Source organism: Passer montanus, unplaced genomic scaffold (genome assembly GCF_014805655.1).
Source record: "Passer montanus isolate IOZ18808 unplaced genomic scaffold, ASM1480565v1 scaffold35, whole genome shotgun sequence".
NCBI classification, from domain to species: Eukaryota; Metazoa; Chordata; class Aves; order Passeriformes; family Passeridae; genus Passer; species Passer montanus.
Window position 1 is genome coordinate 779,696 of NW_024368263.1, and position 25,728 is coordinate 805,423.

General features: G+C 48.0%; 2 protein-coding genes across 3 annotated transcripts; one reads left to right on the forward strand and one right to left on the reverse strand.

The window, feature by feature from the left end:
- Positions 1-226: 226 nt before the first annotated feature.
- FN3K (fructosamine 3 kinase) lies at positions 227-7,031 on the reverse strand. Its single transcript, XM_039716375.1, has 6 exons — positions 6,775-7,031; positions 5,661-5,812; positions 4,786-4,877; positions 3,876-3,958; positions 2,972-3,094; positions 227-2,246 (listed from the first exon to the last, which is right to left on the reverse strand). The coding sequence occupies exons 1-6, from the start codon at positions 6,919-6,921 to the stop codon at positions 1,908-1,910; spliced, it is 936 nt and encodes a 311-aa protein (XP_039572309.1). The 5' UTR covers positions 6,922-7,031; the 3' UTR covers positions 227-1,907.
- Positions 7,032-10,105: 3,074 nt separating this feature from the next.
- Positions 10,106-24,412, forward strand: WDR45B (WD repeat domain 45B). 2 transcript variants are annotated; one of them, XM_039716321.1, is made up of 11 exons: positions 10,225-10,342; positions 10,834-10,969; positions 14,704-14,778; positions 16,502-16,603; positions 17,191-17,278; positions 17,791-17,885; positions 19,205-19,395; positions 21,151-21,236; positions 21,938-22,039; positions 22,555-22,676; positions 22,965-24,412. In XM_039716321.1, exons 2-11 carry the CDS (start codon positions 10,921-10,923, stop codon positions 23,069-23,071), a joined length of 1,017 nt encoding a protein of 338 aa, XP_039572255.1. In that variant the 5' UTR covers positions 10,225-10,342; positions 10,834-10,920; the 3' UTR covers positions 23,072-24,412. The 2 variants fall into 2 exon arrangements, with proteins under 2 accessions (XP_039572254.1, XP_039572255.1); XM_039716320.1 differs by lacking the exon at positions 10,834-10,969 and having other exon boundaries at positions 10,106-10,342.
- Positions 24,413-25,728: the final 1,316 nt, after the last annotated feature.

A 25,728-nucleotide genomic window follows, 5' to 3' on the forward strand; every position in this document is an offset into this window, starting at 1 on the left:
TAACAGCACAACACTTCATCCAAACCTCACACAGCTCTGGGAACAACACCTGAGCCCTGAAAGCTGCAACTGCAGCCCCACTGATTCTAAGGAATTCGAGGATGCCACAACAGGTAAGCTGCTCTTTCCTGCTCTCCAGCAGCTCCATCCACACCCAAATATTTTATTTTCAGGCTCAAACTCATTCCATCAATCCAGAGTCACAAACCACATGTACACCAAACACCAGGTTTGCAGGGCAAGTGTTTTATTTGAGAAGTTTGAGTTCACAGGCAGTTCCCAGTGTGACACAGGTTGGTTTGTTCACATCCACAAACACCAGTGCATTTGCACTTTGCTCTCTGCTCAGACCTACATCTTCCAGCCATCAGCTGCAATCCCAAACTCTACTGTTCCACTTTTAGACTGTTTTAGTTCTTTTCCACTGCTTTAGTTCTGTTAAGTTTTATAACCAACCACGACAGATTCCCCTGATTCAAAGGAAGCAGAAATTTTTCACTATTTGTATCATATTTACAGAGAGCAAAGTGCATTGTTTTAAACCAATTACAACATCAAATTTTAAACTTAATTAAATCTTTATAGCACAACCACTTAAAGTTGAGAAAACCCTAAATATATCTGAGCAATTTTGAATATAATATTTTAGTATTAGTCATGCCAACCATCTGAAGTCTGAATACTCAGGTCATTCTTACCCAAATCTTCTAATTCATGTTTGTGGGACTGCACTTACTTTTGCTCTCCTTGCCACTTCCACTAAAACCCCCCAGAGTCACTAATGTATTCTAGCTCAGATTGTGCACCAGTATCTTTGCTGAACACTTTTCTCCCCAAATTCCCACTGCCTGTGTTTTCTGTAAAAATAAAGCAGAAGGAACAATCAAACCCCTTACAATCCATCAGATTTGACACTGTTCCTTCCATCACCCAGTGGTGGCACAACAGACCAGCTTTGCCCACTACACTCATTTTCTAAAATTGGAAACACATCAAGCACCAACCCACCCAGCAGCCACAGGTGCTTCTCACCCAGCCACAGAGCCTCCCTCCCACACTTTGCTTTCTTTTTATAAAGTTATTTAAATATGTTACTACTGTAGTACAACACACTGAAATATCACAGGAAAATGATGAAATGCTATTATCAACTTTGAGTGGTAATAACCTACTTCTGAATGTACAGTTAATTATCAAGGAACTAAACATCCTTCTAGAAAATACCTCTGGAATTTCAGTTATTACAGCAAGGGAAAAATGAACGTGAGTAAATTACATTAAATTAAAATAAATATTAGAAATATTATTAATTACATCTGTTTGCCAAATGCAGCCAAAGGGCCTTGTCTGCTCATTAAATTAAACAGAGAATGTTTTCAGATTCACAGAATCTGACTGAAACTTTGGATTAGGACATTTGACAGGGAAAAGGAAAGGAAAGGGAAACAGAAGACCATGGAAATATTCATGGGCAAAGGGCTGGGAACAGACAGAAAACAAAACCAGAACTAACAAGGGCAGACACCAGAAGTTGCTTCCAGCAGCACTGTCCCACAACTGCAGCTCTCCCTAACAAAGTGCTGCTGGAGCAGCAGCAGGACTGGGAAGATGCTGCTGTGGAACAGCTGAGGTGAGAGAGCAAGGGCAGGCTGACTGCTGTGCTGCTCTCCAGGCCAGTGGAGCCTTGGCAAGCAGTGCAGCCCCCTCCTCCAGCAGGGAGGAATTGTGCAGGGAAACCAGTGCCCAAGTTAAAGATTACACGACTGCCCTTAGTTAGTGAGGCTCAAAGTGCATTAAACCTTCCCCATATCAGGTGTTTTACCATCAGTTCTGAGTTTGTAGTACTTGGGATGAGCAGAGGCTGCTCATTCCTAGGGGACTGTGGCAGAATTTCTCAAATTACCTGGTTACTTCAGAAGTTTCCTCATCATGTTTAGGGTAGAGCCCCTGTACCCTGTCCCAAAATGGTTCCAGTGGTTGATGTAATTAAAGAGCTGATACAACTTGTTCCGTTTCTCAAATCCTGGAGCTTTGGGTATTTTACTGTGATAGGCAGAGAAGAAAGAGCTGCTGAACCCCCCAAACATTCCAGCAATGGCCAGCTCAAATTCTGAATGGCCATAGAAGCAGGCAGGGTCAAATATAATCGGCCCGGAGTCGTCCTCAGCCACATTCCCTGCCCACAGGTCCCCGTGCAGGAGAGCAGGAACAATCTCCACATCACAGAACATTTCAGGAATCTTTGGCTGAAAAAGCAGAAACAGACATGTAACAAGATTTTGAAGAAAATAAAAAATAAAATAAAGTACTGTAGCATGATAGAGCCTGAGGTGGCCAAATGCTGCCTGTGTTCAGCCCTCATGGACATTGATGGCAACAAGTGCAAGCCAGTGATAAATGTTTTGGATTGTTCTCGACAGAGCTCAGCAAAGCATTTAATTCACAGTCTAGTATCAACACCTGGTACTGATGTATTGTTTCTAGACATGAATACTGTTGGCTGTCATGAGAAATATAAAATAATTTCATTTAAACTAAAAAGTTTCAATGGCAAAAAGGACTGCAGTAGCATCTGGACCAATGAACAGAAGAGAGGGGGAACATCCCTGGTGTCCCCAGAGTGCTGCATGGAACATAGCCTGAAGCAGCCCCAACCTGGGCCAGGTAAAATACAAATCTGAACAGGCAGCAGAATTTCACCCACTTCATAACACCAAGCTCTTAGGATTTACCACATTATTATTATTACCAGCTGTATTCTCAGAAATAAATGTTAATGCTGAATTGCAGGGGTTTTTTTCCCACTATCAGGAACTCTGTTCAGCTGACAGTGTTGCTGGACCCACTGTGAAGCTCATCCAGACCCTGCTCTTCATTCCAAGCTGGTAAATCCCTTAGGAAACACCTTTACAATCCCACTGATACGCATTTTCTGAAATTCTAGAAAACAGATTTAAAACATGGTTCATACTTTTAGCTGTGACCAGAGTTCTCTGGCTTCTCTGTCTCCATAATCTTTTTCAATCAAATCCAGCTGAGCCTGGAGCCGGTGACGGATGAAGAAGGATGGCCAGTCACTCTGCCACTCATTCTCCTGGGAAATGCAGCACAGGTTTGTCACACACAATTTCAACACATTCATTCAGTGTTAACAAGAGAGATCCAGTTAAAACATTCAGTGCTGACACAATGGCCTGGACAATGTCAGTGTGACCAGTGCACAGCAACATCAGATGTTTTGTTTTGGAAGTGCTGCTCCCCACCACACCTTGGTGGGGCTCTAATTAATATAAATTGAGATTCTGACTATTTTCATTCATTCCCATTTTTTAAATGTATCTCTCTCTAGTGAGATCATTTCAGTTGTTCAATGTCCTGTTTCAAATCTTTCTGGAAATGCAGAAGTATTCATTCATTTTTACTGGGTAACACATTTCTAATTTGGTGAAAAGCTGTACTTAGCAAAGAGTTTGAGATACTAGAGGTTCATTCAGTTGTTGTAGAATGAAATCCTGACATGTGCAGAGCCAGAAAATGGTGGAATTATCTCCAAGAGCCCTTTCCAATGTCTCATGAGACATTATATGATGAGGCTCATCAATATCCATATAGTAGGGGTTAATAAAAACCCAGATATGGTATGTGAAGGGACACTGATTTTTTTAAATATCACCAAGCTAAAGAACCACCACTTCACTCCAAATTCTCACTGAACCCACCATGCCTGCTGGCCACAGTACCAGGGAACAGGGATGGAAGAGGGAAAGCAAAGCTGTGGTCAGAAAGCTGCAGCCAAATGGAGCAAGCTCAGGTGTGAGGAGTTTACAGACCTGGCAGTGCCTGTTGGCTCTCACAGCCGTGGAACAGAACCATACCTGTGGGATATAACCACAGCAAGTGGCTGTGTGGAATCCAAACTTATCCACAAACTGGGCCTCGGAGTGACCAGCTCCTTTTCCTACAGAACAAAAGAAATATTAGGGGATTTGGGATCTTTACATGGTGAAGTTTGCAAACACAGAACTTAGGGCAGGAAAAATAACTTTAAGCAATAAGTTACACTTATTTCATGGCAACAACACTTTCTAAAGCTGGAAAGAAATCTTTTGGACTTGAAGATGCTGAATGGAAATGGAGGCATAGTCAGCCATGGTCAGTGAGTTTGCTTTGGATGAAGGAGTTGGACATTCAGGAAAAGAGCACAAATACAGTCACAATCTGCTCTTCTGGCACTTGGACATGTTGTCATTAAATGTAGCTTAGGTTTGATTGACAGATTATTTGGGACCTGCCAGTAATTTGGTCTTCACTCAAAAATAATGGATTATAATTTGTCCATCCCTAAGAGTCAGACCCAGTCCACTCTGAAGTCATTGGAACAATACAGATACAGACTGGCATTTCACATTTTAACAGCACCAAATCAAAAATTCATTCTTTATATAGCTGATTTCTTTTCATTTATGCTTTAATTCATTTTGAGGAGCAGCAATTTTGGAATATTTTGCTACTTATTAGAGTTCAAAAATGTAATCCCAAGCATCTCTAAAGGGGAGCTTATTTCTGCATTTACCAAGGGACAATATTCTGTAATCAGTTAATTATCTAAACCAACAGCAAGCAAAAAAATAGATTTCTGTAAGCTCAAGAACATTTTAAGAGAGCACATGACAGTGAAGCAGAGTCCAAATTGTCAGTTTGACTCAGGAAAGTTGAAAGCAATGCTGCACCACAGCCAAAGGAGTAGTTTCCTTTTTGGTTTAGTACATTACATCAATGCTTTACCAATTGTGCTTCCCTCAGTTCTCAGCTTCTCTCCAAGTTTCTTGTTATGAAGATGAAGCTCTGCTATCTGCTCTCCCAGCTTTGAAGAGTATCTGTAGGACCAAACAAACCAAAATGAAATTGAAATAAGTGAACAAATATTATACAGAAGAAAACCCCTCAATGAAATACGACCAAGGCTATTTTTGGTAAACATACAACCTGAATCAATTTCACAAGCAAATGACTTGATAACAGCTCTGAAGACAGAGATAATACTACAAACACAGTAAATGCTCTTGCAAGAAAGGTAAAGAGAACACAAGGCAGTATAAACAGAAAGGGCAGGAGGATGGTGTGCTCCTCCTTATCAGCCATACACGACTCCTGGATTCCATGTTCAGGTTGGCTGACAGATGAAATGCAGATTCATATAATCCTAACTTGACCATGGCTTAAATCATACTGGAAGATTCTACAGAGACAAGCAAAGGTTTCAAAAACCAAAGCAACCTGTAAGGTTAAAGAAACCTGTTGGGCTGGGAAAAGAAACTCCAGTGAAAAATCTCACGAGAGAAGGATGAGACAAACTCAGCTGTGATTAAATTCAGTGCAGCAGCATCTCAGCACACGTGGAGCAGCACACAAATGAGCAGTGACAGCCATTTCTAGTGCAGGAAAAGCAAAATATGGACGAGGAGTGTGTACACACACACACAGATACATTCACACACAAATATATTTTTTTAATATGTACACAGATAAACACTGATTTCAACAGAGAGGTCTGTTTCTGAGAGAATAAAGCAACTCTGCTCAAGAAGTTTCCTGGCTGACTGTAAAACATTTTAAAAAATGTGTCCCAAAACACAGTAAAAAGAGGTGCATGGACATACTTGTTGAGGTGCTTCATCTTCAGGTACTCCATGGCAAACATGGCTCCTCCTCCAGGCAGGTCAATCACTTTGATGGGCTGAGGCACTCTCACAATATTGGTTTTCTGAATGGCTTCCAAACTTGCCATTTCCCCTTCAAACATTTTTCTAGCCTGTCAAAGAATAAGAATATCCTTGGGCTAAACTATGGATGTCTCCAAGTACTTTTGACAAAGTGGCAAGGAGTTCATTCCTCTTGATAAAAGGAGAGAGCTGCAGCAAGACTTCAGTCCACACAGGAAGACTTAAGGGCCCTAACCCTAACTGCTTTTTTTTTTTTCCTAAATTCATTCCAGGGTTGTAGGATATGTCACATTTCACCCTGATTTCCAGCTGCTTGTGAAGACCCCAAACTACCTGCATGCAACAGCATCTGTGAGGATAATGTGGCCACTGCTAAATGAGGTAACAGAGCCCTTAAATTGGTTTTTCTTTCCCCAAAGGCCACTGGATGGAGAGAACAGTACAAATACTCAGCATGTGCTCTGCATTTTTGAAGCAAAGGTGCTGTTTTTCACAGCAGTTTAGGATGATTTTGATATGGATAAAGCAAATTCCTGATGCACTCTGGTGTTAGAAAAAGCAATTGAGTATTCATTTAGTAATAGAAAAGTCAAGAGTTTGGCTTGAGAAGCTGCAAGAGTTTTACTTTTAGAAATGCCAAAAGCAATGGGGATGTTTGAAATTGCTGTAGCTTTAAAGATAATAGTGAGTTTCAGCACTGGCCCCTGTTTGTGCCCTCCCATTATCAACCCTCGCAACTGGAACATGAAAAGGAATGCAGTGAATGCAAAGTCAGCTCTGGGCTTTTCTAAACTCCAAGTACCACAGTAACAGCTTTGTGCTTGGCCTTCTTTTTTACAGCAATTACAGCTCACTCCTGCTGTTGAGGGTTATCACATTGCATTACACTGCATTTCACACTAACCAAACCTGCTGCATTAATTCTGGATATAAAATACACACAGCTTTAAAAAGAAAACTCAGAACTGAAACAATGATATATTATTAAAGACCAGCTGCTTTTAAAATAAAAAGCTATCTCTATGCAATAATAAGATCTGCTGGCATTGACCTGAGGTTTGTGGTTGATTTTCACAAACACCCGTCCTCTGTCTGTCTCATAGGTTTGGCCTTGGCTGATGCATCCTCCCCCAGAGCTCCCCAGCGCCTTCAGGAGGTTGGTGTTCAGCTCTGCCTTCAGGATCTTCTCCATGGTCATTCCCAGGCTGCTGCAGCCGCTCCTCTGCTAAACCTGCTGCGAAACAGGATTAAAGGTCTGGGTCCTTCTGCCACTGTCACTCTGCGATGAGGTAGGAAGGGCCACCCACCACAGAAAAAAAAAATTTAAAGAACACAGCTAAAAAAATAGCTCGGCCAGAGAGAATGTTTCAGAATGCTTTGCTTGCCGTGGGCTTTTATAGCTGTACATGACAAATAAAATTATTTATAAATATTTGCTACACTAAACTGGAGAGATTAATTCTAGGAGAGGTGGGACCTGGGGCCTCTCAGCGGTGCTGGAGCTGCTGGTATTTGTAGTTTGGAGCCGCTCTAAAGCTCCGGGATCGCCTGTGGAAGAGCGGTTTTAGGCCGATCCACTAGAGGGAAGCTGAAGACAGCCCCAGGAATGGCCACAGGCGCTGCATCGGGGGCATTTGGTGTGAAACCCAAAGCTTCAGCCCAAAGGGATGTGATTAAATCCGCTAATCGGCCGAGTGGGGTGCGGGGAGGAGGATGAGCCAGGCGGGGATCCCTGCGGAAATTCCTGCGGTGCGGACAGTGCCGTGGGGACGGGGAGATCCCGGCCGGGCTGCGGGACGGGATCTGCGGGCACAGCGCCGGTGAGCGGCACCGCCGGGGCCCGGTGTGAGGGCGCGGGGCTGCTCCCGGTGTGAGGGAACGGTTCCTGCAGCGATGAAGGGCTGTTCCCGCTGTGAGGGGGGCTGCTCCCGGTGTGAGGGAACGGTTCCTGCAGTGATGAAGGGCTGTTCCCGCTGTGAGGGGGCTGCTACCGGTGTGAGGGGAGGGTGTTCCCGGTGTGAGGGAACGGTTCCTGCGGCGATGAAGGGCTGCTCCCGGTGTGAGGGGGGCCGTTCCCGGTGTGAGGGGAGACTGTTCCCGCTGTGAGGGGAGCTTGTTCCTGCAGTGCAGGGTTGTTCCCGCTGTGAGAGGGCTGCTCCCGGTGTGAGGGGAGACTGCTCCCGGTGTGAGGGGAGCTTTTCCTGCAGTGATGAAAAGCTGCTCCCGGTGTGAAGGGAGACTGCTCCTGCAGTGAGGGGCGGCTGCTCCGGCTGTAAGGAGATGCTGTTCCCGCCGGGATGGGGAGCAGTTCCCGGTGTTATGGGAACAGGTGCTCCTGGTCCGAGGGGATGCTGTTCCCAGTGTTATGAGGGGCTGCTCCCGGTGTGAGGGGCCAGTTCCCGGTCTGCTCCCGGTGTTATGAGGGGCTGCTCCCGGTGTGAGGGGAACAGGTGCTCCCGGTGTGAGGGGCGGCTGTTCCCGCCGGAATGGGGGCTGTTCCTTCTCTGAGGGATGCTGTTCCCGGTGTTATGAGGGACTGGCTTTTAATACTTCAGGGAATTAATTTGTAGGTTAAATAGTTTCCTGTAAGAATAAATTTCATTTCATACCACTCTGTGAGAAAGTTCTAGGAGACAAATGCCACAGACACTGTGGTGAAAGAAATTACTTGAAGAACACTATTAAAAAAAATTAATGTTACTGGAAAATAAATCCTTTCTTCAGATTCTTTAGAAATTGTTTCTTTAACTGAGGAGGGTTGGCTTTATCTTCCTTTAGAAGAATTTGAAGAACAATATACATGAATTAGATACCATGAATGTGAACTCAGCCTTTAAGTGTCATATAAGGCTTCTGACACAATGTCTACAAAATTGTTACCTGAAAGGTGGAAGAAAAACTCAAGCTAAGTCTTTAATGTGTGAGGGGATTGTGTGACTCCTCAGTAATAACAATCCTTTGGTGCAGCTTCATCCCAGTTTCCTCTCAGCGTCCCCACTGCTGTGAGATACCACCAAGGGTCTGTGATGTTCCTCCTGGATCAGCACTGTGACTGTAAAAATTCCAGCTGGGAAAGTGCCAGAGTAGTGCTGGACCTGGAGCAATCAGTGCATCAGCTTGAAGAAAAGTGCCACCAAAAGCAGTCTGCTCTCAGGGAAAGCCCAACCCGCAACCCCCGTGCGGTGGAAGAATTCCTGTGGGCTCTGTCCCGGGTCCGAGCAGGCTCTCTCCGCCGGGCTGAGCTCCGGGAGACGCTGGGATGGAGCTTCGGGGTGCTGAAATTGCCGGCAGCCCCGCATCGGCGTTAAACCTGCATCGGGGACACCCAGAGTTTAATGTATGCCCGCCCAGCCGGGTGCAGCAGGAGCGGTTCTGTGCCATGCACACGGCTGCGTTGGTTCATTTCTTCCAAATTACACCCTCGGCCTCCTCACTGAGCAGCCTGAGCCCTCTCTGTGATGTGCAGCAGGAATGCCTGGCTGGAGGGAGCGTGTCAGTCCCCAAGGCCAGAGTCTCTGTTGCTCCTGCCAGCCACGATAAACACAAGGCAAGGACAGGCTGGAGCAGCACTCGGGGCTCCTGGTAACGCCTGCAGCAATCCCACACGGATTAAAGAAAGCCTGGGGCCCTGGTCGGGCAGAAGCTTTAAATAAAGCAAAGGGTTTGTTACTTCACATTACCCAGTCTCTGGGCTGCCTGAGGAAACAAAATCTCATAAAGATGCCATGTGATTATTCCATTTTACACCCAAAGAACACTAAAGCAGATGCTCTGTGCAGGGCTCCGGGCTGCACCGAGAAGCTGCGGTCACCTCCCAGAAGCTGTGAGCACCTCCCAGTGCTCACAAACCCGGGACAAGGCACAGAGCGAGGCGGGACAGGAGCGGAGCGCAGCAGGGATGGGCAGTGGCGGGGCTTGGTGCGAGCACAGCCTGGGCTCCAGCTCGCCCAGCACTCGTGGAATAATCCGGCGTGGAAGGGGCCGCACCAGCCTGTCGGTCCATCCTCTTGCTCCAAGTAAAATTACTCTTTAAGTCCAAGGCCTTGGCTCCCGAGAATTTCCACTTTTCAAGACGTATTTGTGATGTCGGTGGTAGGGTTTGGGGGTCGGTTTGTTTGGGTTTTGTCAAGTCAGGGAATCCCAATTTTAGCGCGTTCCAACCGCAACTGCCGTATTTTCACTAGTTTGACGTGAAAGCTTTTACCAAACACTCCTTTGGAGCTGGGAGGGGCCTGGGCCACCCGTCCTCCCTCCCGGTCCGTCCCGGTCGGTCCCGGTCCATTCCCGGCACTCCCGCCGCCATTCCCGCGGCGCTCGACTACTCGGCGCTCCTGCCGGCGGTGGCTGGGCTCTGCGCTCGGCAGCGGTGCCTGGCGGGGCCGGAAGCAGCGGCCGCCTGGGCCCGGCGGGACTCGGCCGGACTCGGCTCGGCTCGGCCCGGCTCGGGCGGGTTCGGCTCGGCTCGGCTCGGTTCGGGCTCCCGCGGCGGGGCTGAGGCGGGCGAGCGCCGCCATGGTGTGAGGGGCGGGGGCGAAGGGGCCGAGCCGGAGCCATGAACCTGCTCCCGGCCAACCCGCACGGCAACGGGCTGCTCTACGCCGGCTTCAACCAGGACCACGGTGAGGCTGCGGGCCGGGGCCCGGGTGGTGCGGCGGAGGGGCGGCCTGCGGAGCCGGGCCGGGCCGGGGGCTGCCGCGGCTCCCGAGCCCTCCCTGCGGTCCCGCCTGTGCCCGGGGCTGCCGCTGCCCTGGGGATGCCCGAGCGCGGCGGTGCCGCTGTGCACGGAGCCGGCAGGGCACGGGTTCGCGGCTCTCCCGTTGTTCAGCGCTGTGCGGCCGGGTCTGCGCCCAGCGCTTCGGAGAGTGCCGTGGGTGAGGGGACAGGGAACAGCCCGGCCCCAGGAGCGGGCTTGCTGGGGCTTGCTGCGCTTGGCTGCTCGCCGTGCGCGGCTGCTCAAAGCCTGTGCTGCAGGGGCTTCTCTGGGAGCTGCTCAGCCCTGTCTCAGGCTGACTACCCCGCGTTCAAATGAGTGGTGTAACTGCTTTTTGCTTTCTTTTTACCTGGTCTGTGTTTGAAAAACTGTGGTTAACTCTGCTAATCACACTGGCAGGCAAGCACTGGTACAAGAACCCCTGTGCATCCTTGGCTTATCTTTCCCCTTTGTTAGAGGGGAAGGCCTGCTCCAGAAACAGAGTGCATGTTCCTCATCCTGCTTTGGCGAGACAAAAATAGCACCAGTCTTATGAGTAAGTGTCGTTTTTGTGGAATAAGGAGTAGAAGCTCATCATTTTGTAACATCCTTTTGCCTTAACAAATCATATTCTTGCTTAAGACACTGTTGCAGCCTCTGTCATTGTAGGCTGCAGCTCATGTACCTGTTGCTGACGCTGTTGAAGTCGTGTGTAAACATGAATTATTCTGCTGATTTTAGTCAAACGTCTCTTGGCAGTAGCTCATGAAGCAGCTAATGAGGTGAGAGCATCTTGGCAGCTCTCTTCCTCCTATCCCATAGGTGTGAAAAGAATAGAATAGTTTGTTTCTCAGCAGCTCTTATTTTCATCTTGCCTCTCCAACAGAAATGGAAAAAGATTTTTGAGCATGAGGTAATTTCAGATCTGCAGGGTCTGTAATGGGGCAGTGATATTTGGTGCTTGGCCTGTGGAGCTGTGTAAAAAGAAAAGTTTCTCTTTTACTGCAAAATGCCTTTAGATCATCATTTTAGTGTAAAATTTGTTTGTTACAAAGGCTTCTTTAATTCCATAGCAATAAATGCAAGACATCCCCATCCCCCTTTTTGGAATATCACATCCAAAGCACCTGAAGGAATTTGTCTTGGCAATCTGTGAGCTGGCAGTATCCATGTCCCATCCCACCTCACCTGGCCAGGCAGCTGAGTGATGACAAAAACCATGAAGAAAAAGCACAATTGGCTTTTGTTTGGCAGCTGCTGTCAGGAATGATGACTCTGCACTGCGGTAACTCAGTGACCTTTATGAGTTTAGGGCTCCTGTCAGTGCTGAAGGGCAGCTGATGTTTGGGCACCTGGAGGAGAGCAGAGGGAGGGAGAGCTCCTGCTTCCTTCCTGCTTCTGCCGGAATAGAACGTGAGTCACTGCAGTGCTGGGGCTCACAGGTGTGGGTGTCTGCATCAACTGCCACAATAACCTGATTCCTCAGGAATTTAAGACTGGCCAGTCCCACAGGGTGGGAGAACAGGAGGAACCATCTAAGAAGTCTCTCTGGGGCTGAGTCTCCCTGACTGGCAAGTGATGCAGCAGCTGTGCTTGTTCTGCCATGGACCTCCCTTGCTCTCCCTTGAGTGATGCTGGTTTTCTATCAGGCGCCTTTGCTACTTTTAGGCTTTAAATTAAAAACAAAGAAACAATGTAACACAAGGAAATGGAAGTTGTCAGTTGTTTGGAGTCAGAATATTCTGATTTTATCTTCTTAATTTGGAGACTGCGAGCTCCTGATTTCAGATCCTTTCCCAATGCTTTGAGAAGGACACTAAAGTGCTTCTCAGAAATGAAGAGACAAAACATCATAATAAGTGGCCATACCTGTAAATTGCTGACAGATTTCTCTTTTGTCACTGTTGCAGCCTAAAGCTACTTTGAAAACTGAGCTGTGGGTTTGTTTTGGTGTGGAAGCACTTGAGTATTTACTCTTCTCCAGTGGGCTGGAATGCTTTGTGGGACCCCACAGTGTTGGCAGGGTCCTGTGCTCTTGGCTTTACACAGCATTTATGGTGCAAGGAAAAAAACCACCATGGCAGAAACTGCTGGACATCATCACTTCCCTGTGCTCCCCTGCTGCCACTGTGGGACCTCACGCCTCAGAGCCTGCAGCTTTCTCTCCCCTTCAGCCTGTGGCATCTTCTGGGCTGGTCCTTCATTTAACCCTTCCTTTTTCTGCAGATTTGGAGGAACAAAACTCACCCTGGTCTCACTGGCACTGCTGGCAAAAAGCACTTTTACTGTAGGAACAAGCACAACTATGGGTCAGAGCAATAACTCTGTATTCATTACATTTTTTTAAAAAAGTATCTGAGTTATCTTTTGTCAGTGGCTTTTCAGCTCATCTGTCCCTTCTTGAAAAGAGAGGTGCTTTTCTTGTGGAAGGAAGTGAACCTAAGGAAGTGTTCCCTCCTCTGTCAGCCCCTTCCAGCTCTCACATGGCTGTAGCCATCACATTTGTGATTCCAGGGGAGCAGAAATCAGTCAGGTGGGAATCACCAAGCTTCAAAGCTGTTCTGTAACCTGGAACTGAAGCAGGAACAGGAATCTTCCTTAGGGTTTTCTTCTCTTGTTTGACTCGGGGGTTGCCATGCCTGAGAGCTTCATATCTCTGTGGGCAGTGATCAGCCACATGGGGAATTTCACTGTTACTCACATCCCCACGTTCTGCTGTGTCTTCAGTTGAAAATGTGGATATTCCCAAGGCATTAAAGCAGCCCACGTCTTACTCATGAGGTTGGTCCTGCAGAAGCTGTAGTGGTGCTGCAGGAAGTGTAAAGTGTGTGTTTGATTGCATCAGGAATGCTGCATTTGGGTTGTTAGGAGCTTCTGGGATCAGCGCAACTCAAACCTTACAGCACTTTCTTACTGGGAACTGCTTCAGCATCCCTGCCCTTTGACTTCCCTGGAAATACAGTATGGGAGTAGAAAACTGTTGCTGGAAAATAATGCTATGGATCAGCTGTGAGGAACAGATCAGTTCTGTCCTGTACAGAATGCTTTATGCAGAGGGGAAGGTTCCATTGCAGCTTGTTCCCTGGCTGTCCCAGTGCTGTGTAAGCTCACACTCACACACCCAGCTGCCAGAGCAAATCACTGCTGAGGGGGGAGGAGAGAGAGTCAGCAGGGCTCATATCAATCCCCACTGCAATATGGTTGCTAATCCTGCTACAATTCATACAGTCACTTTATCTACTTTGTGTGTGTGTTTATCTCTGTAAACAAGAACTTTTGGACAGGGTGCAGTTGTACCTGGGATTCTTTCGGGTTAAGGGCATAGGTTTTTGTGTTTTCTTTTCTTCCCCCACACGCCCTGTGATTGTTGGAGTATCACGTTTGGGGAAGGGTTGTGTTTAGACAGAGCTCCTCAGCTTTTATTTGAGGGCTTCAAATCATTGCAGTACATAAGAATATAACTAGAGTAACTGGAACTTACATTCCAGTACCAGATCCAGAGATCTTTAACTGGATTTTTGGTACAGTCCACACAAATTGTGAGCAGCCAACCTGCCATCAGGCTACTGCCAGTGACAGCAGCTTCTTGGTGATTATCACTGCTCTGACTTTACAGTGGCATGGCTTTGTACCAGTGCCTGTGTTCACCTGTTAGCAGGGCAAGGAGCAGGACAAGGGACTGGCAGCTCAGTGGATTCCACTAAAGAAGCACTTGCACACTTCTGTATGAAAAAGTAGCTACAATTATTTTTCAGAGAGTTTTAATTTGGCTTCTGCTTATGTCCTGGGTTAGACTTCAGCTATTGGCATGTAATCATTGGCATGGTACAGCAGTCAGCTCTCGTTGGCACAGCTGGGGAAGCTGTTTGATGAGCACTGTGCTCTGGAAACATCCACAGCAGAGTTGCAATCATGAGGTGAATTTGGGTCTATTAAGAAAGGAGGGAGCTCATTCATAGCTGTTGGACCATAAACATTAAGATGCTGGTTTCCTGCACTCTGGTGCATGGCACAGGATCCAGGTGGGTTGGGAATTGGCTTCCTTTCCTTCTGTTGTTTCTTATCTGCCTAAAACCAATACCAGGACATTTCCACCAGGCCAGCATAGAGGACAACTTCTCTGGAAGATTTCCACTTGCCATCACTAACAGAGCCTGGGAGTGCTCTTCAGCTGGAGTGTAACCATGCAATTGTTGAGCAATGCTTTCCTAACCCTCTGGCTCTTGCTTCCTTCTTGAGTGTATCTGGCAGTTACTATATATGTGTATATATATGTGCTTTTTACCACAGGATGCTTTGCATGTGGAATGGAAAATGGATTCCGAGTTTATAATGCAGATCCACTCAAAGAGAAAGAGAAACAAGGTAAAACACTTACTTATTACACCATGCTGCTCTGTGTTGGAAGCTCAGCCTTCTCATTTTTTCCTGACTGATTCTTGCTCAGCTTTCACTCTTCCATCCCTGGAAGGCTTTGAATAAAGCCTCAGGAAAGGCAGCTCCTGCTGCTCCCACAGGGAACTCTCACTCGTGCCATTGCCCGGTCAAAAGTCTCCCTGCTGTTAATTTGCACAGTTGGCTGATGAGGAATTTGTCTCAGCTTCTGGCAGAGTTGTGTTTGCTGTTGCTAATGTTTGTAGCCTGAGTAGGAGAGGCATTTCCTGGGTATTTATGAGCAGGAGTCACTCCCTGCAGCCATCAGAAGCTGTTCTGTTCATGTGTGCTGATCTGGATGATCCAGTGTGGCAGTAAGACTCCAGGCTTTTTCCTGGAGATCTCAGTGTAACATTGCTCATACTCAAGAGTATTGTCTGCAAGAGCACTGGGAGGTCAGACCTCTAATGCTCTAAATCTTACCTTCTATGCATGCTTCAAAAATTTGGGAGGATCTTAATGTGGTAAAGCTACTCCTGTGTCTTAACAGAAGTCAGTAGATGAGCTGTGTTAACAGTGGAGCTTTTAATCAGAAAGCAAACAAAACTGAGTCAAAATATGGGAAACTGAAACTGAGCCATGTCATTCTAATCCTAAATATAGGAAGTGAGCTGCTAAACAGGTTTCCCAGCACTTTCAGCCTGTGGTGAGAAAAGGGATTTAATAAGAGGAAAAATGTGCTTAAACTAACAATTCCTACAAACTCAGGCACACTCTCACTTGCTACCACTGTCAGGATTTTAGTCACTGTTCACATGGCCAAAGCTGACAAACTATTTTGTACTCCTAACAGTAAATTCTTCCATAAGCAATATGCCTTGGGACTGTCACTTGTGACATTGTGCTCAAAGAGTCAGGATTAGCCTGAAATCCTGTGGAGTTCCTTGTGAAAACTCTCCCTGCCAGTAACTCTGGATGGAGATGCTTGCAGGACTCCTGTGGTGAAAAGTTTCTTGTGAGTCAGATTGCCTTTTCCCTGTGGATTCTGAGAGCTCTCACTGAACTGGCTATGTAGGCACACAGAGATCCTGTTCATTGTTCCTGTAGGTTTAAACCTGCCCAAGACACTCCCAGCTGGAGCTTGTCCATTTGATTTTCTCTGTAACCCAGTATGAAACCAAATCTTGTTGCAACCCCAGCTTGTCTGTCTTACATCCAGGAGTTCCAAGAAATTCCCATCCAAGCAATGACTCAGTGCTCTAACATAAATTCAGAGCACATTACACATTCTTAAATTGTTTCAGGTTGTCCCTTGTAAATACTGTGGACCTTTTTGTCACAGTGATAACACCTCTTCCTAGCAGAATGTGCTGTCCTGCTTTAAGTGCTTTAATGGAGTCAGGAGGAGGATCTGGTGCAGAAAGGGGCAGTGTTCAAATACAACTGTTCAGGAAGGAAACACAGCACTCTGAAGTGCTGTTGAAGAAACCACAAGGGCTTGTATGAAATCCAAGGCTTTACTGCTCCAGTATGAAGAACTTTCAAGGAATCCACATTCTCTGGTTCTTAAGGGCAGCCAGGGTAGGAAGGTGCTCTTCTTCTCAGCTTCCTGAGAAATGTGCTGGATAACACAAGCTTTTCTTGTAACAGTGGTAAAAATTAGACAGCAATTTAACCCATTCTGACACTTTCATATGAAATACTTGTCTTGCAGAGTTTCTAGAAGGTGGTGTCGGCCATGTGGAAATGTTGTTTCGTTGCAACTATTTAGCACTAGTAGGCGGAGGAAAAAAGCCCAAGTACCCACCCAACAAAGGTGAGCTGGAGGGGGGGAGCCTGCACAGCCTGCCTGGCCCTGTGTCACCCTGCCAGAGCTCCCACAGCAGGCCCTGAGCTGGTCTCCTGAAGGTCGGGTGAAGGGGATGCTGCTGCAGGTTTCAGTCACTGTGGTGCAGGGGGTTGCATCACTGCTGGTGCAGTGCTAACAGGCTGGTACCTGCAGGACTGCTCCAGGCCTGCTGACCTTCTCACAGAGAGCTCTGCAAGGAGCAGGAAGATCCCTGCCTGGCAAGCTTTGTAGGAAAATGTACTGCTCTTTTCAACTGCTGCATTAGTTCTTCCATAACCCTCAGAGCAAACAAAAAAAAAGCTGCTTTTCTTTAGAATGATACGTCTTTATTGTCAGTTTTTGTGGTTGGAGTTGACCAGCTCCTGCCTCACAAGTTCTAGTGTGAGTGAGGGGGTTGATACATAGTGCCTCAGTGCCTTCTGGCTAGCAGGGTGCCTGTCTGCAGCTGTTAACCATTGGGTGAACCTCTTGATCAGACTGCTGGGGAGCTGCAAAGGAGCTGTGCATCTTTGAATATGCCCTGATGGTCTAATGCAATCTCTGCACTGTTCTAGTCATGATCTGGGATGACCTGAAGAAGAAGACTGTCATTGAGATAGAGTTTTCCACAGAAGTCAAAGCAGTGAAGCTGCGAAGAGACAGGTGGGTGCAGCAGAGGGGTCCAGACACCCAGCTTGGCTCTGTGCTCCTGCTCACTTCCAGCTGCTTGCACAAAGAAAAAGATCCTGCTGTAACACAGCAGGTGAAACAAGCTTTTAGGGCCAGGGGATTGGGTGTAAACAGGCCACAGTTTAAGTATACTGCACTGTGAAGCCTTGGTGAAAAGCCTACAAGACCTCCTGATCCCCTAATGTAGGGAAATATTCTCCTGTGGCTCCTGCTGGTTTTCTAGGTATGGAGGGAGTGCAGAAAATTCCAGCAGATCCCTGGAGCAGGAGCAGCTGTGAACAGCTGGAGTCTGTGTGTGCGTGGGTGGAGGGGCTGGATAAAAGTGCTTTGCAGGCTTATCATTGCCTGGCTGCTGCAAGGCTGGGAGTCCCTTGTGGGGGAGGGCAGGGAGAACGGGGCTGTTAAATCAGCTCAAAGTCTGTGCAGGTCTGAATGAGTGTTTGTGTCCCTGGTTTATCCACCCTGGAACTTCTGGTCTGTTTCAGAATTGTGGTTGTCTTGGATTCAATGATTAAAGTTTTCACCTTCACACACAATCCCCACCAGCTGCACGTCTTTGAAACCTGCTACAACCCTAAAGGTTAGTTGTACATGTGGGCTGGGGAATGGAAGCAAGTTTATTGTGTTCTTGACGTGCCATTTATCTTCAGCTGCCTCAGTCAGTCCTTTAGAAGTCATTAAACACTTACTGCACTGCAGTCCTGTCCTTTGGAGATGCTTTTGTGTTTATAGAATGGTTATTAGAATTTATAAATACTTGGCCCAGAAAAGCTGTTTCCTGTGCTCATGTTATAGATGTGATTTCTGAAGAGCTGTATGCTTTCTTCTGTAAAGAACCTGTATTTTTTACTAGAAGGTTAATTATAAATACAAATTCCAGTAAAGTGCATAATTTCTCTTTCCTAATAGAGCTGGAGGTGCTGAGCAAACTCTCCTCTCCTGTTAAAAAGAGCCCAATGAGCAAAGTGATTCTGTTCTTTTTAAACAGCAAGGCCTGGCTGTGGCTGTTGTTGGGCCCAGGGGAGGGGCTCGGGCTCTCTCAGTGGTGGCAGCAGGAGCAGAGGAGCTGCTGAAGGGCCCTGCAGGGCTGGCAGGGGCTGGAGGAGTGCCAGCAAGGGTGCAGCAAACACTCACAGTGCTGCATGTGGAACAAGGGGTGCAGGCAGGGCTTGGCTGGTGGAGAGGATCAGCTCGGAGGTCAGGAGGGTTTTCTCCACCACATTATTCAGGATTGGAATCCCCATCTCTGAGGGTTTCCATGCCTGCCTGCAGCAAACATGGAATTGCTGTCATGGAGTCCCAGCCTGGATGCAGCTCCAGCAGCCTGACGGACTGACAGGCAGGGGATGCAGGAGGAGGAGGTTTTGTCTTGTGCTGAGGTTTCAGGAATTCACTTGGCAGCCACAGAACACCTGGGATTGGTGTGATTTACCTTAAATGGGCCACAAAACATGACAAAGAAAGAGGTGCCAGTGCTGTAAGAACCAAGTTCAAACACAAATTAATAATAGTTTCACTGATGGAGCAGAAGCTCAGATGTCATCTTTGATAAACTCTTACCCTTTCTGAGCTGCTAAGGAGAACTTTTAACTTCTTCTTAAAATAGCTTTGATGTAATGGACTGACTGGGCTGATCTGCAAAACCACCCAGATTCTGGATAACCACAGCTGGATCACACTGAAATAAAGTGATGAGAGCAAGTTAAAATTATGCCACTCCTCTGCTTAACTGTGCTCTGCACTCATGAAGAGCTGATGTTTTGGCACTAGCAATTAATGGAGTGGCACTAGTCATTAAAATGAGATTCTGATTTACTCAGAATTATATTTTACAAACTTACATTGGAAAAGTTGATGAGGTTATGGAAATGATCCCATTTTGGTTTTTTTGTCTTTCAGGTCTCTGTGTCCTATGTCCAAATAGTAATAACTCTCTTCTTGCATTTCCTGGAACACACACTGGGCACGTGCAGATCGTGGATCTGGCTAACACAGAGAAGCCTCCTGTGGACATCCCAGCTCACGAAGGAGTCTTGAGCTGTATTGCTTTAAACCTGCAGGGAACAAGAATTGCAACAGCATCAGAAAAAGTAAGAATGATGTCCCCTGCCTCTGAGTTACTGTGTGTTCTAGTGTAGTGAGATAAAATAGCAAGTCACATCCTTTGGAGGAAAGACAGAGAAATACCTGCAGGGAGAATCTGCCCCTGGACTGTGCACTCTCAGTCTTTATCTTCCCTGCTCCTCTGGGATGCCCAAACAGCCAAGGGCTGTGCCTGAGGTAGGATTTGTTTTATCTGGCTGTAGCAGTGATGCCTCAGTGACATTTGAGCACAGCTTGGCCCAAGTAGTTAATCTCTTTGATGTGTTCTTCAAGATTTAATAAAAAAAAAACCAAACCAAACCATGGTGCTGGGTGGGGGGGAGCTTGTTTGAATTCTTCACCTTCATTATTTTCTGCTTAAATTCACTCCAAACCCACTGGCTAAAGAAATACTTGTAAATAGTTCAGTTGTGCTGGTGGGCTCTGTTCTGCTCTGGCTCAGCCCCTGTTACAGAGCAGGACAGGATGGGCTGTCCCCTCACACAGAAAGGGCCACGTGTTCCATGGGGATGAAGAGACAGGACAGTGACAGGAACACAAAGTCAGGGTGCAGATCCCCTGTGCTGGCAGAGAGGGCAAACATCACAGAGCTGCCAGGACATTTGTCTCCCCAGGGAATGTCAGGCAGATGGAGCCATCTCCCTGAGGCAGCACAGCTCTTGCTGCCTTCTTCCACTCAGCTGAAATCAGTTTCTTAAGGACAAGCCAAATTAATCCAAGGAGTCTCTGTTTCACATAGTTCTACTGCCCAGCCTGTCACTCAAACAGTTTAAAAAAGGAAAATGTATCCCAAGTCTCTCTTAAGCTTAATGATTTCATGTCTTCTAAGCAGAGTTCTAAAAGCTGCCAACTCCATTGCTAAATAGAGCCATTATCTGCTGCATTTGTATTAAACATTCCTTGTTTTGCACAGAGAAAAAGTTCAAGCAGCTTTTATTTTCCATCTGAACTAGGAGTCTGAGCACAGTCAGCAAACATCTCAAGCCTGTCTCTTAAATCAAAACTAAGCTATTTTTACCAAGTCTTTCTCTGCTGGGTGGTTTTTTCCTGGTGTGTGACTGGAGGGCTGCCTCTTAACCAGGTGTGTAGGAGGAGCTGCAGGTGGTGATGCACAGCCCAGTGCACACCCAGTGTTCATCAGAGGAAAGCAGCACTGATTTCTTGATCACTTTGAGACACCCTGGCTTGTTCTGCACCTCTGGCTCCAGCTGAAGGAGTTTCCCAGTGCAGTGTTCTGTCACCTGGCTGGGTGGTGCCTCAGATTTGGATCAATACAGATCATGAGCGTGTGGTAACTGATTCTTCTGAGTTATGTCAACTGAACCAGTTTTAAGACAAGACCAGCCACAGCCTGATTATATTAGTGGGACAGAATTGCACAGCAGCAATGAGAAATGCAGCAGTACTGAGGGGAGCATGGCAGACAGGTCCTGGGCACACTCTACACCAGCCAGTGTCTGCAAATCAGGGCCAGGCATGCAGCAGTGCCTTGGAACTGAACTAAAAGAGACTTCCTGAGTCACTAAGTGACAAGATTGTACTAAAGCATTGTAACATTGTGGTGGTGGTGTGTGGGGAAACTGGTGTTCTTCCCCAACATTTAAGAGAGGTCTGCAAATTTACCAAGAAAACCTCTGCAGTGGGTGCAGGGCCATGCTGGTCAGACAAAATTTTAGGATGCATTCACAGATGTAAAGACAGTCTTCTGCCTTTCCTAATACAATGCTTGATTCCTTTCCAAGGGGACCCTCATAAGAATATTTGATACTTCATCAGGGCATTTAATCCAGGAGCTACGTCGAGGATCACAAGCAGCCAATATATACTGGTATGTTCAGCTGCCTGTGCCATCTGTGGGTCTGGCTGTGCTGAGCCCCTCAGGGGGGCTGTGCTCCCCTGGCTGCCTCTGCACCTCCCTCTGGGCTCGCTGCTGGAGGAGAGGCAGGAGCTGGGAGCCTGGCACAGCCTGCAGGACCAGGGACAGAGCTGTGGCTGGTGCCAGGCTGACTCTGCTCAGCTCAGGTGGGAACTGGGGATGCTGAACTTCCCCTTGACACCCAGGGAGTGCCCTGCTGCACTGGAGCACTGCTCAGGGGGACTGGGGTGAGCTCAGGGGCAAGGGGAGCTTTATCCCCACACCCTGCTGGGCAGGGGAGCACCCAGGGCACAGGTGGGACTGTCCCAGGAGCAGGGAAACCCTCTGCCCACCCATAAAAACTCCCACTGCTGTGCTGAGGCCCACTGTGGGGTAGCAGTTGGGCATTCTGCCCACCCCTCAGAGCACAGCTCGTGCATTTCCTTCCAGCAGTGTCACAGTGACCACCCCAGTGGTGGCCATGGCAGGGCTGCCCTGCAGGCCCTGTTCTGAGAGCTGCCTGTTCAGCCCTGGCTGGGGGCAGCCCCTGCTCCTCCTGAGCAGCTCTTACCACCCCACCTGCCAGGCTGGCACAGCTGCAGCAGCAGAACTGGCTGTGCCAGGGCTGTGGCTCTGTCCCAGCAGAAATCCTGCAGCTTCTGTGTTCTCTGCAGTATTAACTTCAACCAGGATGCTTCCCTCATCTGCGTCTCCAGTGACCACGGCACAGTCCACATTTTTGCTGCAGAAGACCCCAAAAGGAACAAGCAGTCAAGGTAGGGATGGAGCCATTCTGAAGCCCTGGGGGTGGGAGGGGTCCTTGAGCTTTGAATTCCATTGAGAACACTGGCATGTCACTCAGTAGCAAAATCTCTACACTGCTGAAAGGTGGAAAAATTTATCTGCTGGGCTGGCGTGAAGCTGCAGATTGAATAATCTCTGGTAATTGCCAAGTCCCTGCTGTCCTTTGAGGGGCTGTGGCATTTCAGTAGAGGGTCAGTGTAGCTTTTAGTGGACCTTAGCATGAACATATGTTGTGGCCACTTTGTTCTACTAAAAATCAATCTTTCTGGCAGTTTTTGCAGTCACTTAAAGCCAGCAAGGTAGCTGTAGTAGTGTCTCCCTTCCCACAAAGGGAAATTACTCAGCTTATCTGATTCTTACTCAAAAAAAAGCCAGTAAAAAATCAAGTGAAACCTGCACCTTGTTCAATCACTCCAGCAGCTCTGAATCCACCCTAGTCAACACCTTACCAACCTGTTAATGCCTTTTTTTTTGTTTTCTCTTTCAGTTTGGCCTCTGCCACCTTTCTCCCCAAATACTTCAGTTCCAAATGGAGTTTTTCCAAATTCCAGGTTCCCTCAGGCTCTCCGTGCATTTGTGCCTTTGGAACAGAGCCAAATGCTGTCATAGGTGAGTGATGGAGGCATCCCCAGCTTCTGGCTGGAGAACCAGGCTTTGAGCTCTGCTGGCTTGGAGGGAGGGAGAGACAGGGCTGAGTGTCCCTTCATCCCAGAGCTCTGGCTGCTCCCACTGCCCACGAGGGAGGCACGAGGCTGGCACAGCACAGGGCTGGCACAGCACAGGGCTGGTGGCCCATGGGTCACTCCAGAACACCTCTGTGAGTGAAGGGCAGCTTGCACTGGAGCAAAGGAAAGCACCTCTGGCACAGCCCCCTGACCCTGCTTGTTTGTGTTGCAGCAATATGTGCAGATGGCAGCTACTACAAGTTCTTATTCAACCAAAAAGGGGAATGCTCAAGGGATGTGTACGCTCAGTTCCTAGAAATGACGGACGACAAGCTCTGACTGAGGGCAGGGGAGTGCACAGCTCACAGCACTGCCTCGGCCACCCCGCGCCTTGGGGACAGTATCTGAGTGTCCAGCACTGATCCACAAGTTCAGCAGAGCTCATGGAGAAGCCTGGCTCAACATGATCACAAGCAGCTCTGAAGTAGTGGACTACATATGTTTGTTCTCATTTCTGCAAGTATTCATCATTAAAATCTCTTTGGGTTACTGTCACCAACTCAAGTTTTCAAGATGTGGCTTTCGACAAGCTTGTGCCTATTGGGTTTCTCTTTAGTCTAAACTGTGACATGACTGCAGCTCCAAGAGTGCCTGCCACAGGGAAAGCTCTGCAGGGGCTGTCCACACCTTCGGCTGGCTTTAGGAAAAGGGATGTGAAACCAGAAGATTTTAGGCATTGCTTTACTTCCACTGCATGGCTGGGAGCAGGGAACACTGGGTCATGCTTTCTCCAGCAGGAGTCCTGCCTCCTCCCTGCCCTGGCACAGCTGAGGGAACAGAGAAGGTGACAAGTACAGAGCAAGGGACACCTGTAGATCCAGTCCTGCTCTGACCTGGTGCTCAGGGCTGGGTGGTGGTGGTCGTGTGGCCCTGCCAGTGCTGCTTCAGGTGAGGGACCAGCATTGCTCTTCCCAGGTGCCAGACTCTCTGAAGCAGCTGGAGGCACCTTTGGGCAAGGGCTGACCCAGCTGCCCTCTCCTGTGTGAGCACAGCAAGCACCCAGGGCTCCTGTAGCTGTAGAGCTGATTCCTTCCATAATCCAGCAGTTGGTACTGGTGTGACAGCTGCCAAACTGCTGCAGCTGGGAGCTGGAGAGGCCATGGCCCTGTCCAGCACAAGAACTGAACAAGGTGGCAGGAAGTTCCATGTCTGCAATGGCTTTAAACTTGCAAACTTGTCTTTTTTTTTTTTTTCCCTTTGAGCTGTCGCATACTATTGCTGCTGGCCCAGGGACAGGTAGGTTAGACTGAACCCACTGACCTGTACACTCTTCCCCAAAAATTGCTACCCTATTTCCTGCTGACCTAAGGCACAAGCTCCTAACCCAGAATCTGAGATAGCCCCAAATTTGGCATCTGTGGCACTAAACACTGGGGCAGGGAGGTCTTGCTCTTTGAAAGCTAATTTCACAGATGCTTCAGCCCTGACACTCTGTGACATCAGTTGCAAACTCTAACTTTGACAAGTCCCTTTTAGTGTCATGTAACCTACTAAGGACTAACTTACCATGTTGATGTCAAGGTTGCATGTTGCTTTTATGCGTATTTAACCACAGGAATTGTTTTGCACACTTATTTGTAATATGTTATTTCTTTTAAATAAAAGTGACTAACTTTGCTGTATTCACTGATGGTCACAGCCATGGTTTCCATTGCTCCAGGCTGGGGGAATAAACATGTGGGTCAATAGTGGCTGGTGAAGGACAGGAGCTGAATCTGCTGCACAAGGAAGGGACAGGAGCACATGAGCCACTGCCTGGGACAGGCACCTTGCTGTCTGTCCCAAAACAAGGCCAACGTCCCAGTGCAAACCAGTTCTTGTTCAGCACTTACCTCACCATTCCCCCTGCTCTGGGCTGGACCAGCAGAAGGAGCTGGGGCTCATCTCCTGGAGAAGCTGCAGAGGGCTCCCCACGGGCCATGTCAATCCTCTCCCTGTGCAGCTGGAGCTGCTCCTGATCCCAGCACCAGGAAACTCCTGAGCTCCCACCCAGCCCCTGCCCCAACAGCTCTGCTGAGCCTCAGCTGCTGCTGTAGCCCCTGGCCTCCTGTCCCCCTTATCCTAGAGCTGACAAGAGATAACAAACACATTCCTGGAGAAGATTTAAACTCTTCTAAACATGTCAAATTTTCCCTAAACCTCTGCTCCAACGTGGCAGCAGGAATGAAAATAACACACCTGTGCAGGCAGCAGTGCTGCAGTAACCCTGGCATGCCCTAGTACACCTCAGCTGCCTTGTGCTACCTGCAGATGGATGTGAGTAGGTGCTGCTGTTTCCCAGGGATCAAATCCAGCACAGGACTGAGCCTTCCCAGCTGCTGCTGCCTCCAGGCTGCTGCCAGGGCGGCACCGCTTCGCTCGCTGCAGCTCCTGGGGGTGAAGCAGGCAGGGTTTGCACAGCTCTACAATCACATGGAACAGTGCTCAGTCAGTCACTTCTGGGAAAAGGAACTGCTTTGGGGCTGTGGGCCCTGCAGCTGGCTCTGATGGACTGCGGGTGCCACACGGCCTCAGGATCACCCCCAGCCCCCAGGGAAGCAGAGTAACCCACGGCTGCTCCTGGAACACAAAGGATTGGCACCAGCACCTGCTCCTGAAGTACAGGGATGAGCAGTTCCTTTTGCATTAAAAACTAACTCAACGCCTTCTCTCCCCATTTTGCCATTCTCTCTCCACAGTACCTGTGTCACAGTTCAGAATCCTGACAGGAAAACTAATGAGTCAGTGCACTCAGTTCTGCAGTAATTCCAGGGATCTGCCAGCAGGAACTGTGGAACACGAGGATTGCTTTCAGAGCCTTTAGGTAGTCACAATAAAGGAGAAAGTACAAGATTAATCAGTGCAGTTGAAGATGTGAGACACGACCAGTTCTTACAGACACAGGACAGAAGGGCTGTGCTGGACAGCAGCCACAGAATGGCACCAGGCTGGGGCTG

Excerpts from the sequence above, each read along its gene's own strand:
- FN3K (XM_039716375.1), bottom strand. The coding sequence starts at position 6,921 with ATGACCATGGAGAAGATCCTGAAGGCAGAGCTGAACACCAACCTCCTG. Across the intron at positions 5,813-6,774 it reads AAATCAACCACAAACCTCAG|GCTAGAAAAATGTTTGAAGG; the intron begins GTCAATGCCAGC and ends ATTCTTTGACAG. Across the intron at positions 2,247-2,971 it reads AACTCTGGTCACAGCTAAAA|CCAAAGATTCCTGAAATGTT; the intron begins GTATGAACCATG and ends CTGCTTTTTCAG.
- WDR45B (XM_039716320.1), top strand. The coding sequence starts at position 10,276 with ATGAACCTGCTCCCGGCCAACCCGCACGGCAACGGGCTGCTCTACGCC. Across the intron at positions 14,779-16,501 it reads CAAAGAGAAAGAGAAACAAG|AGTTTCTAGAAGGTGGTGTC; the intron begins GTAAAACACTTA and ends CTTGTCTTGCAG. Across the intron at positions 21,237-21,937 it reads CAAGCAGCCAATATATACTG|TATTAACTTCAACCAGGATG; the intron begins GTATGTTCAGCT and ends TGTTCTCTGCAG.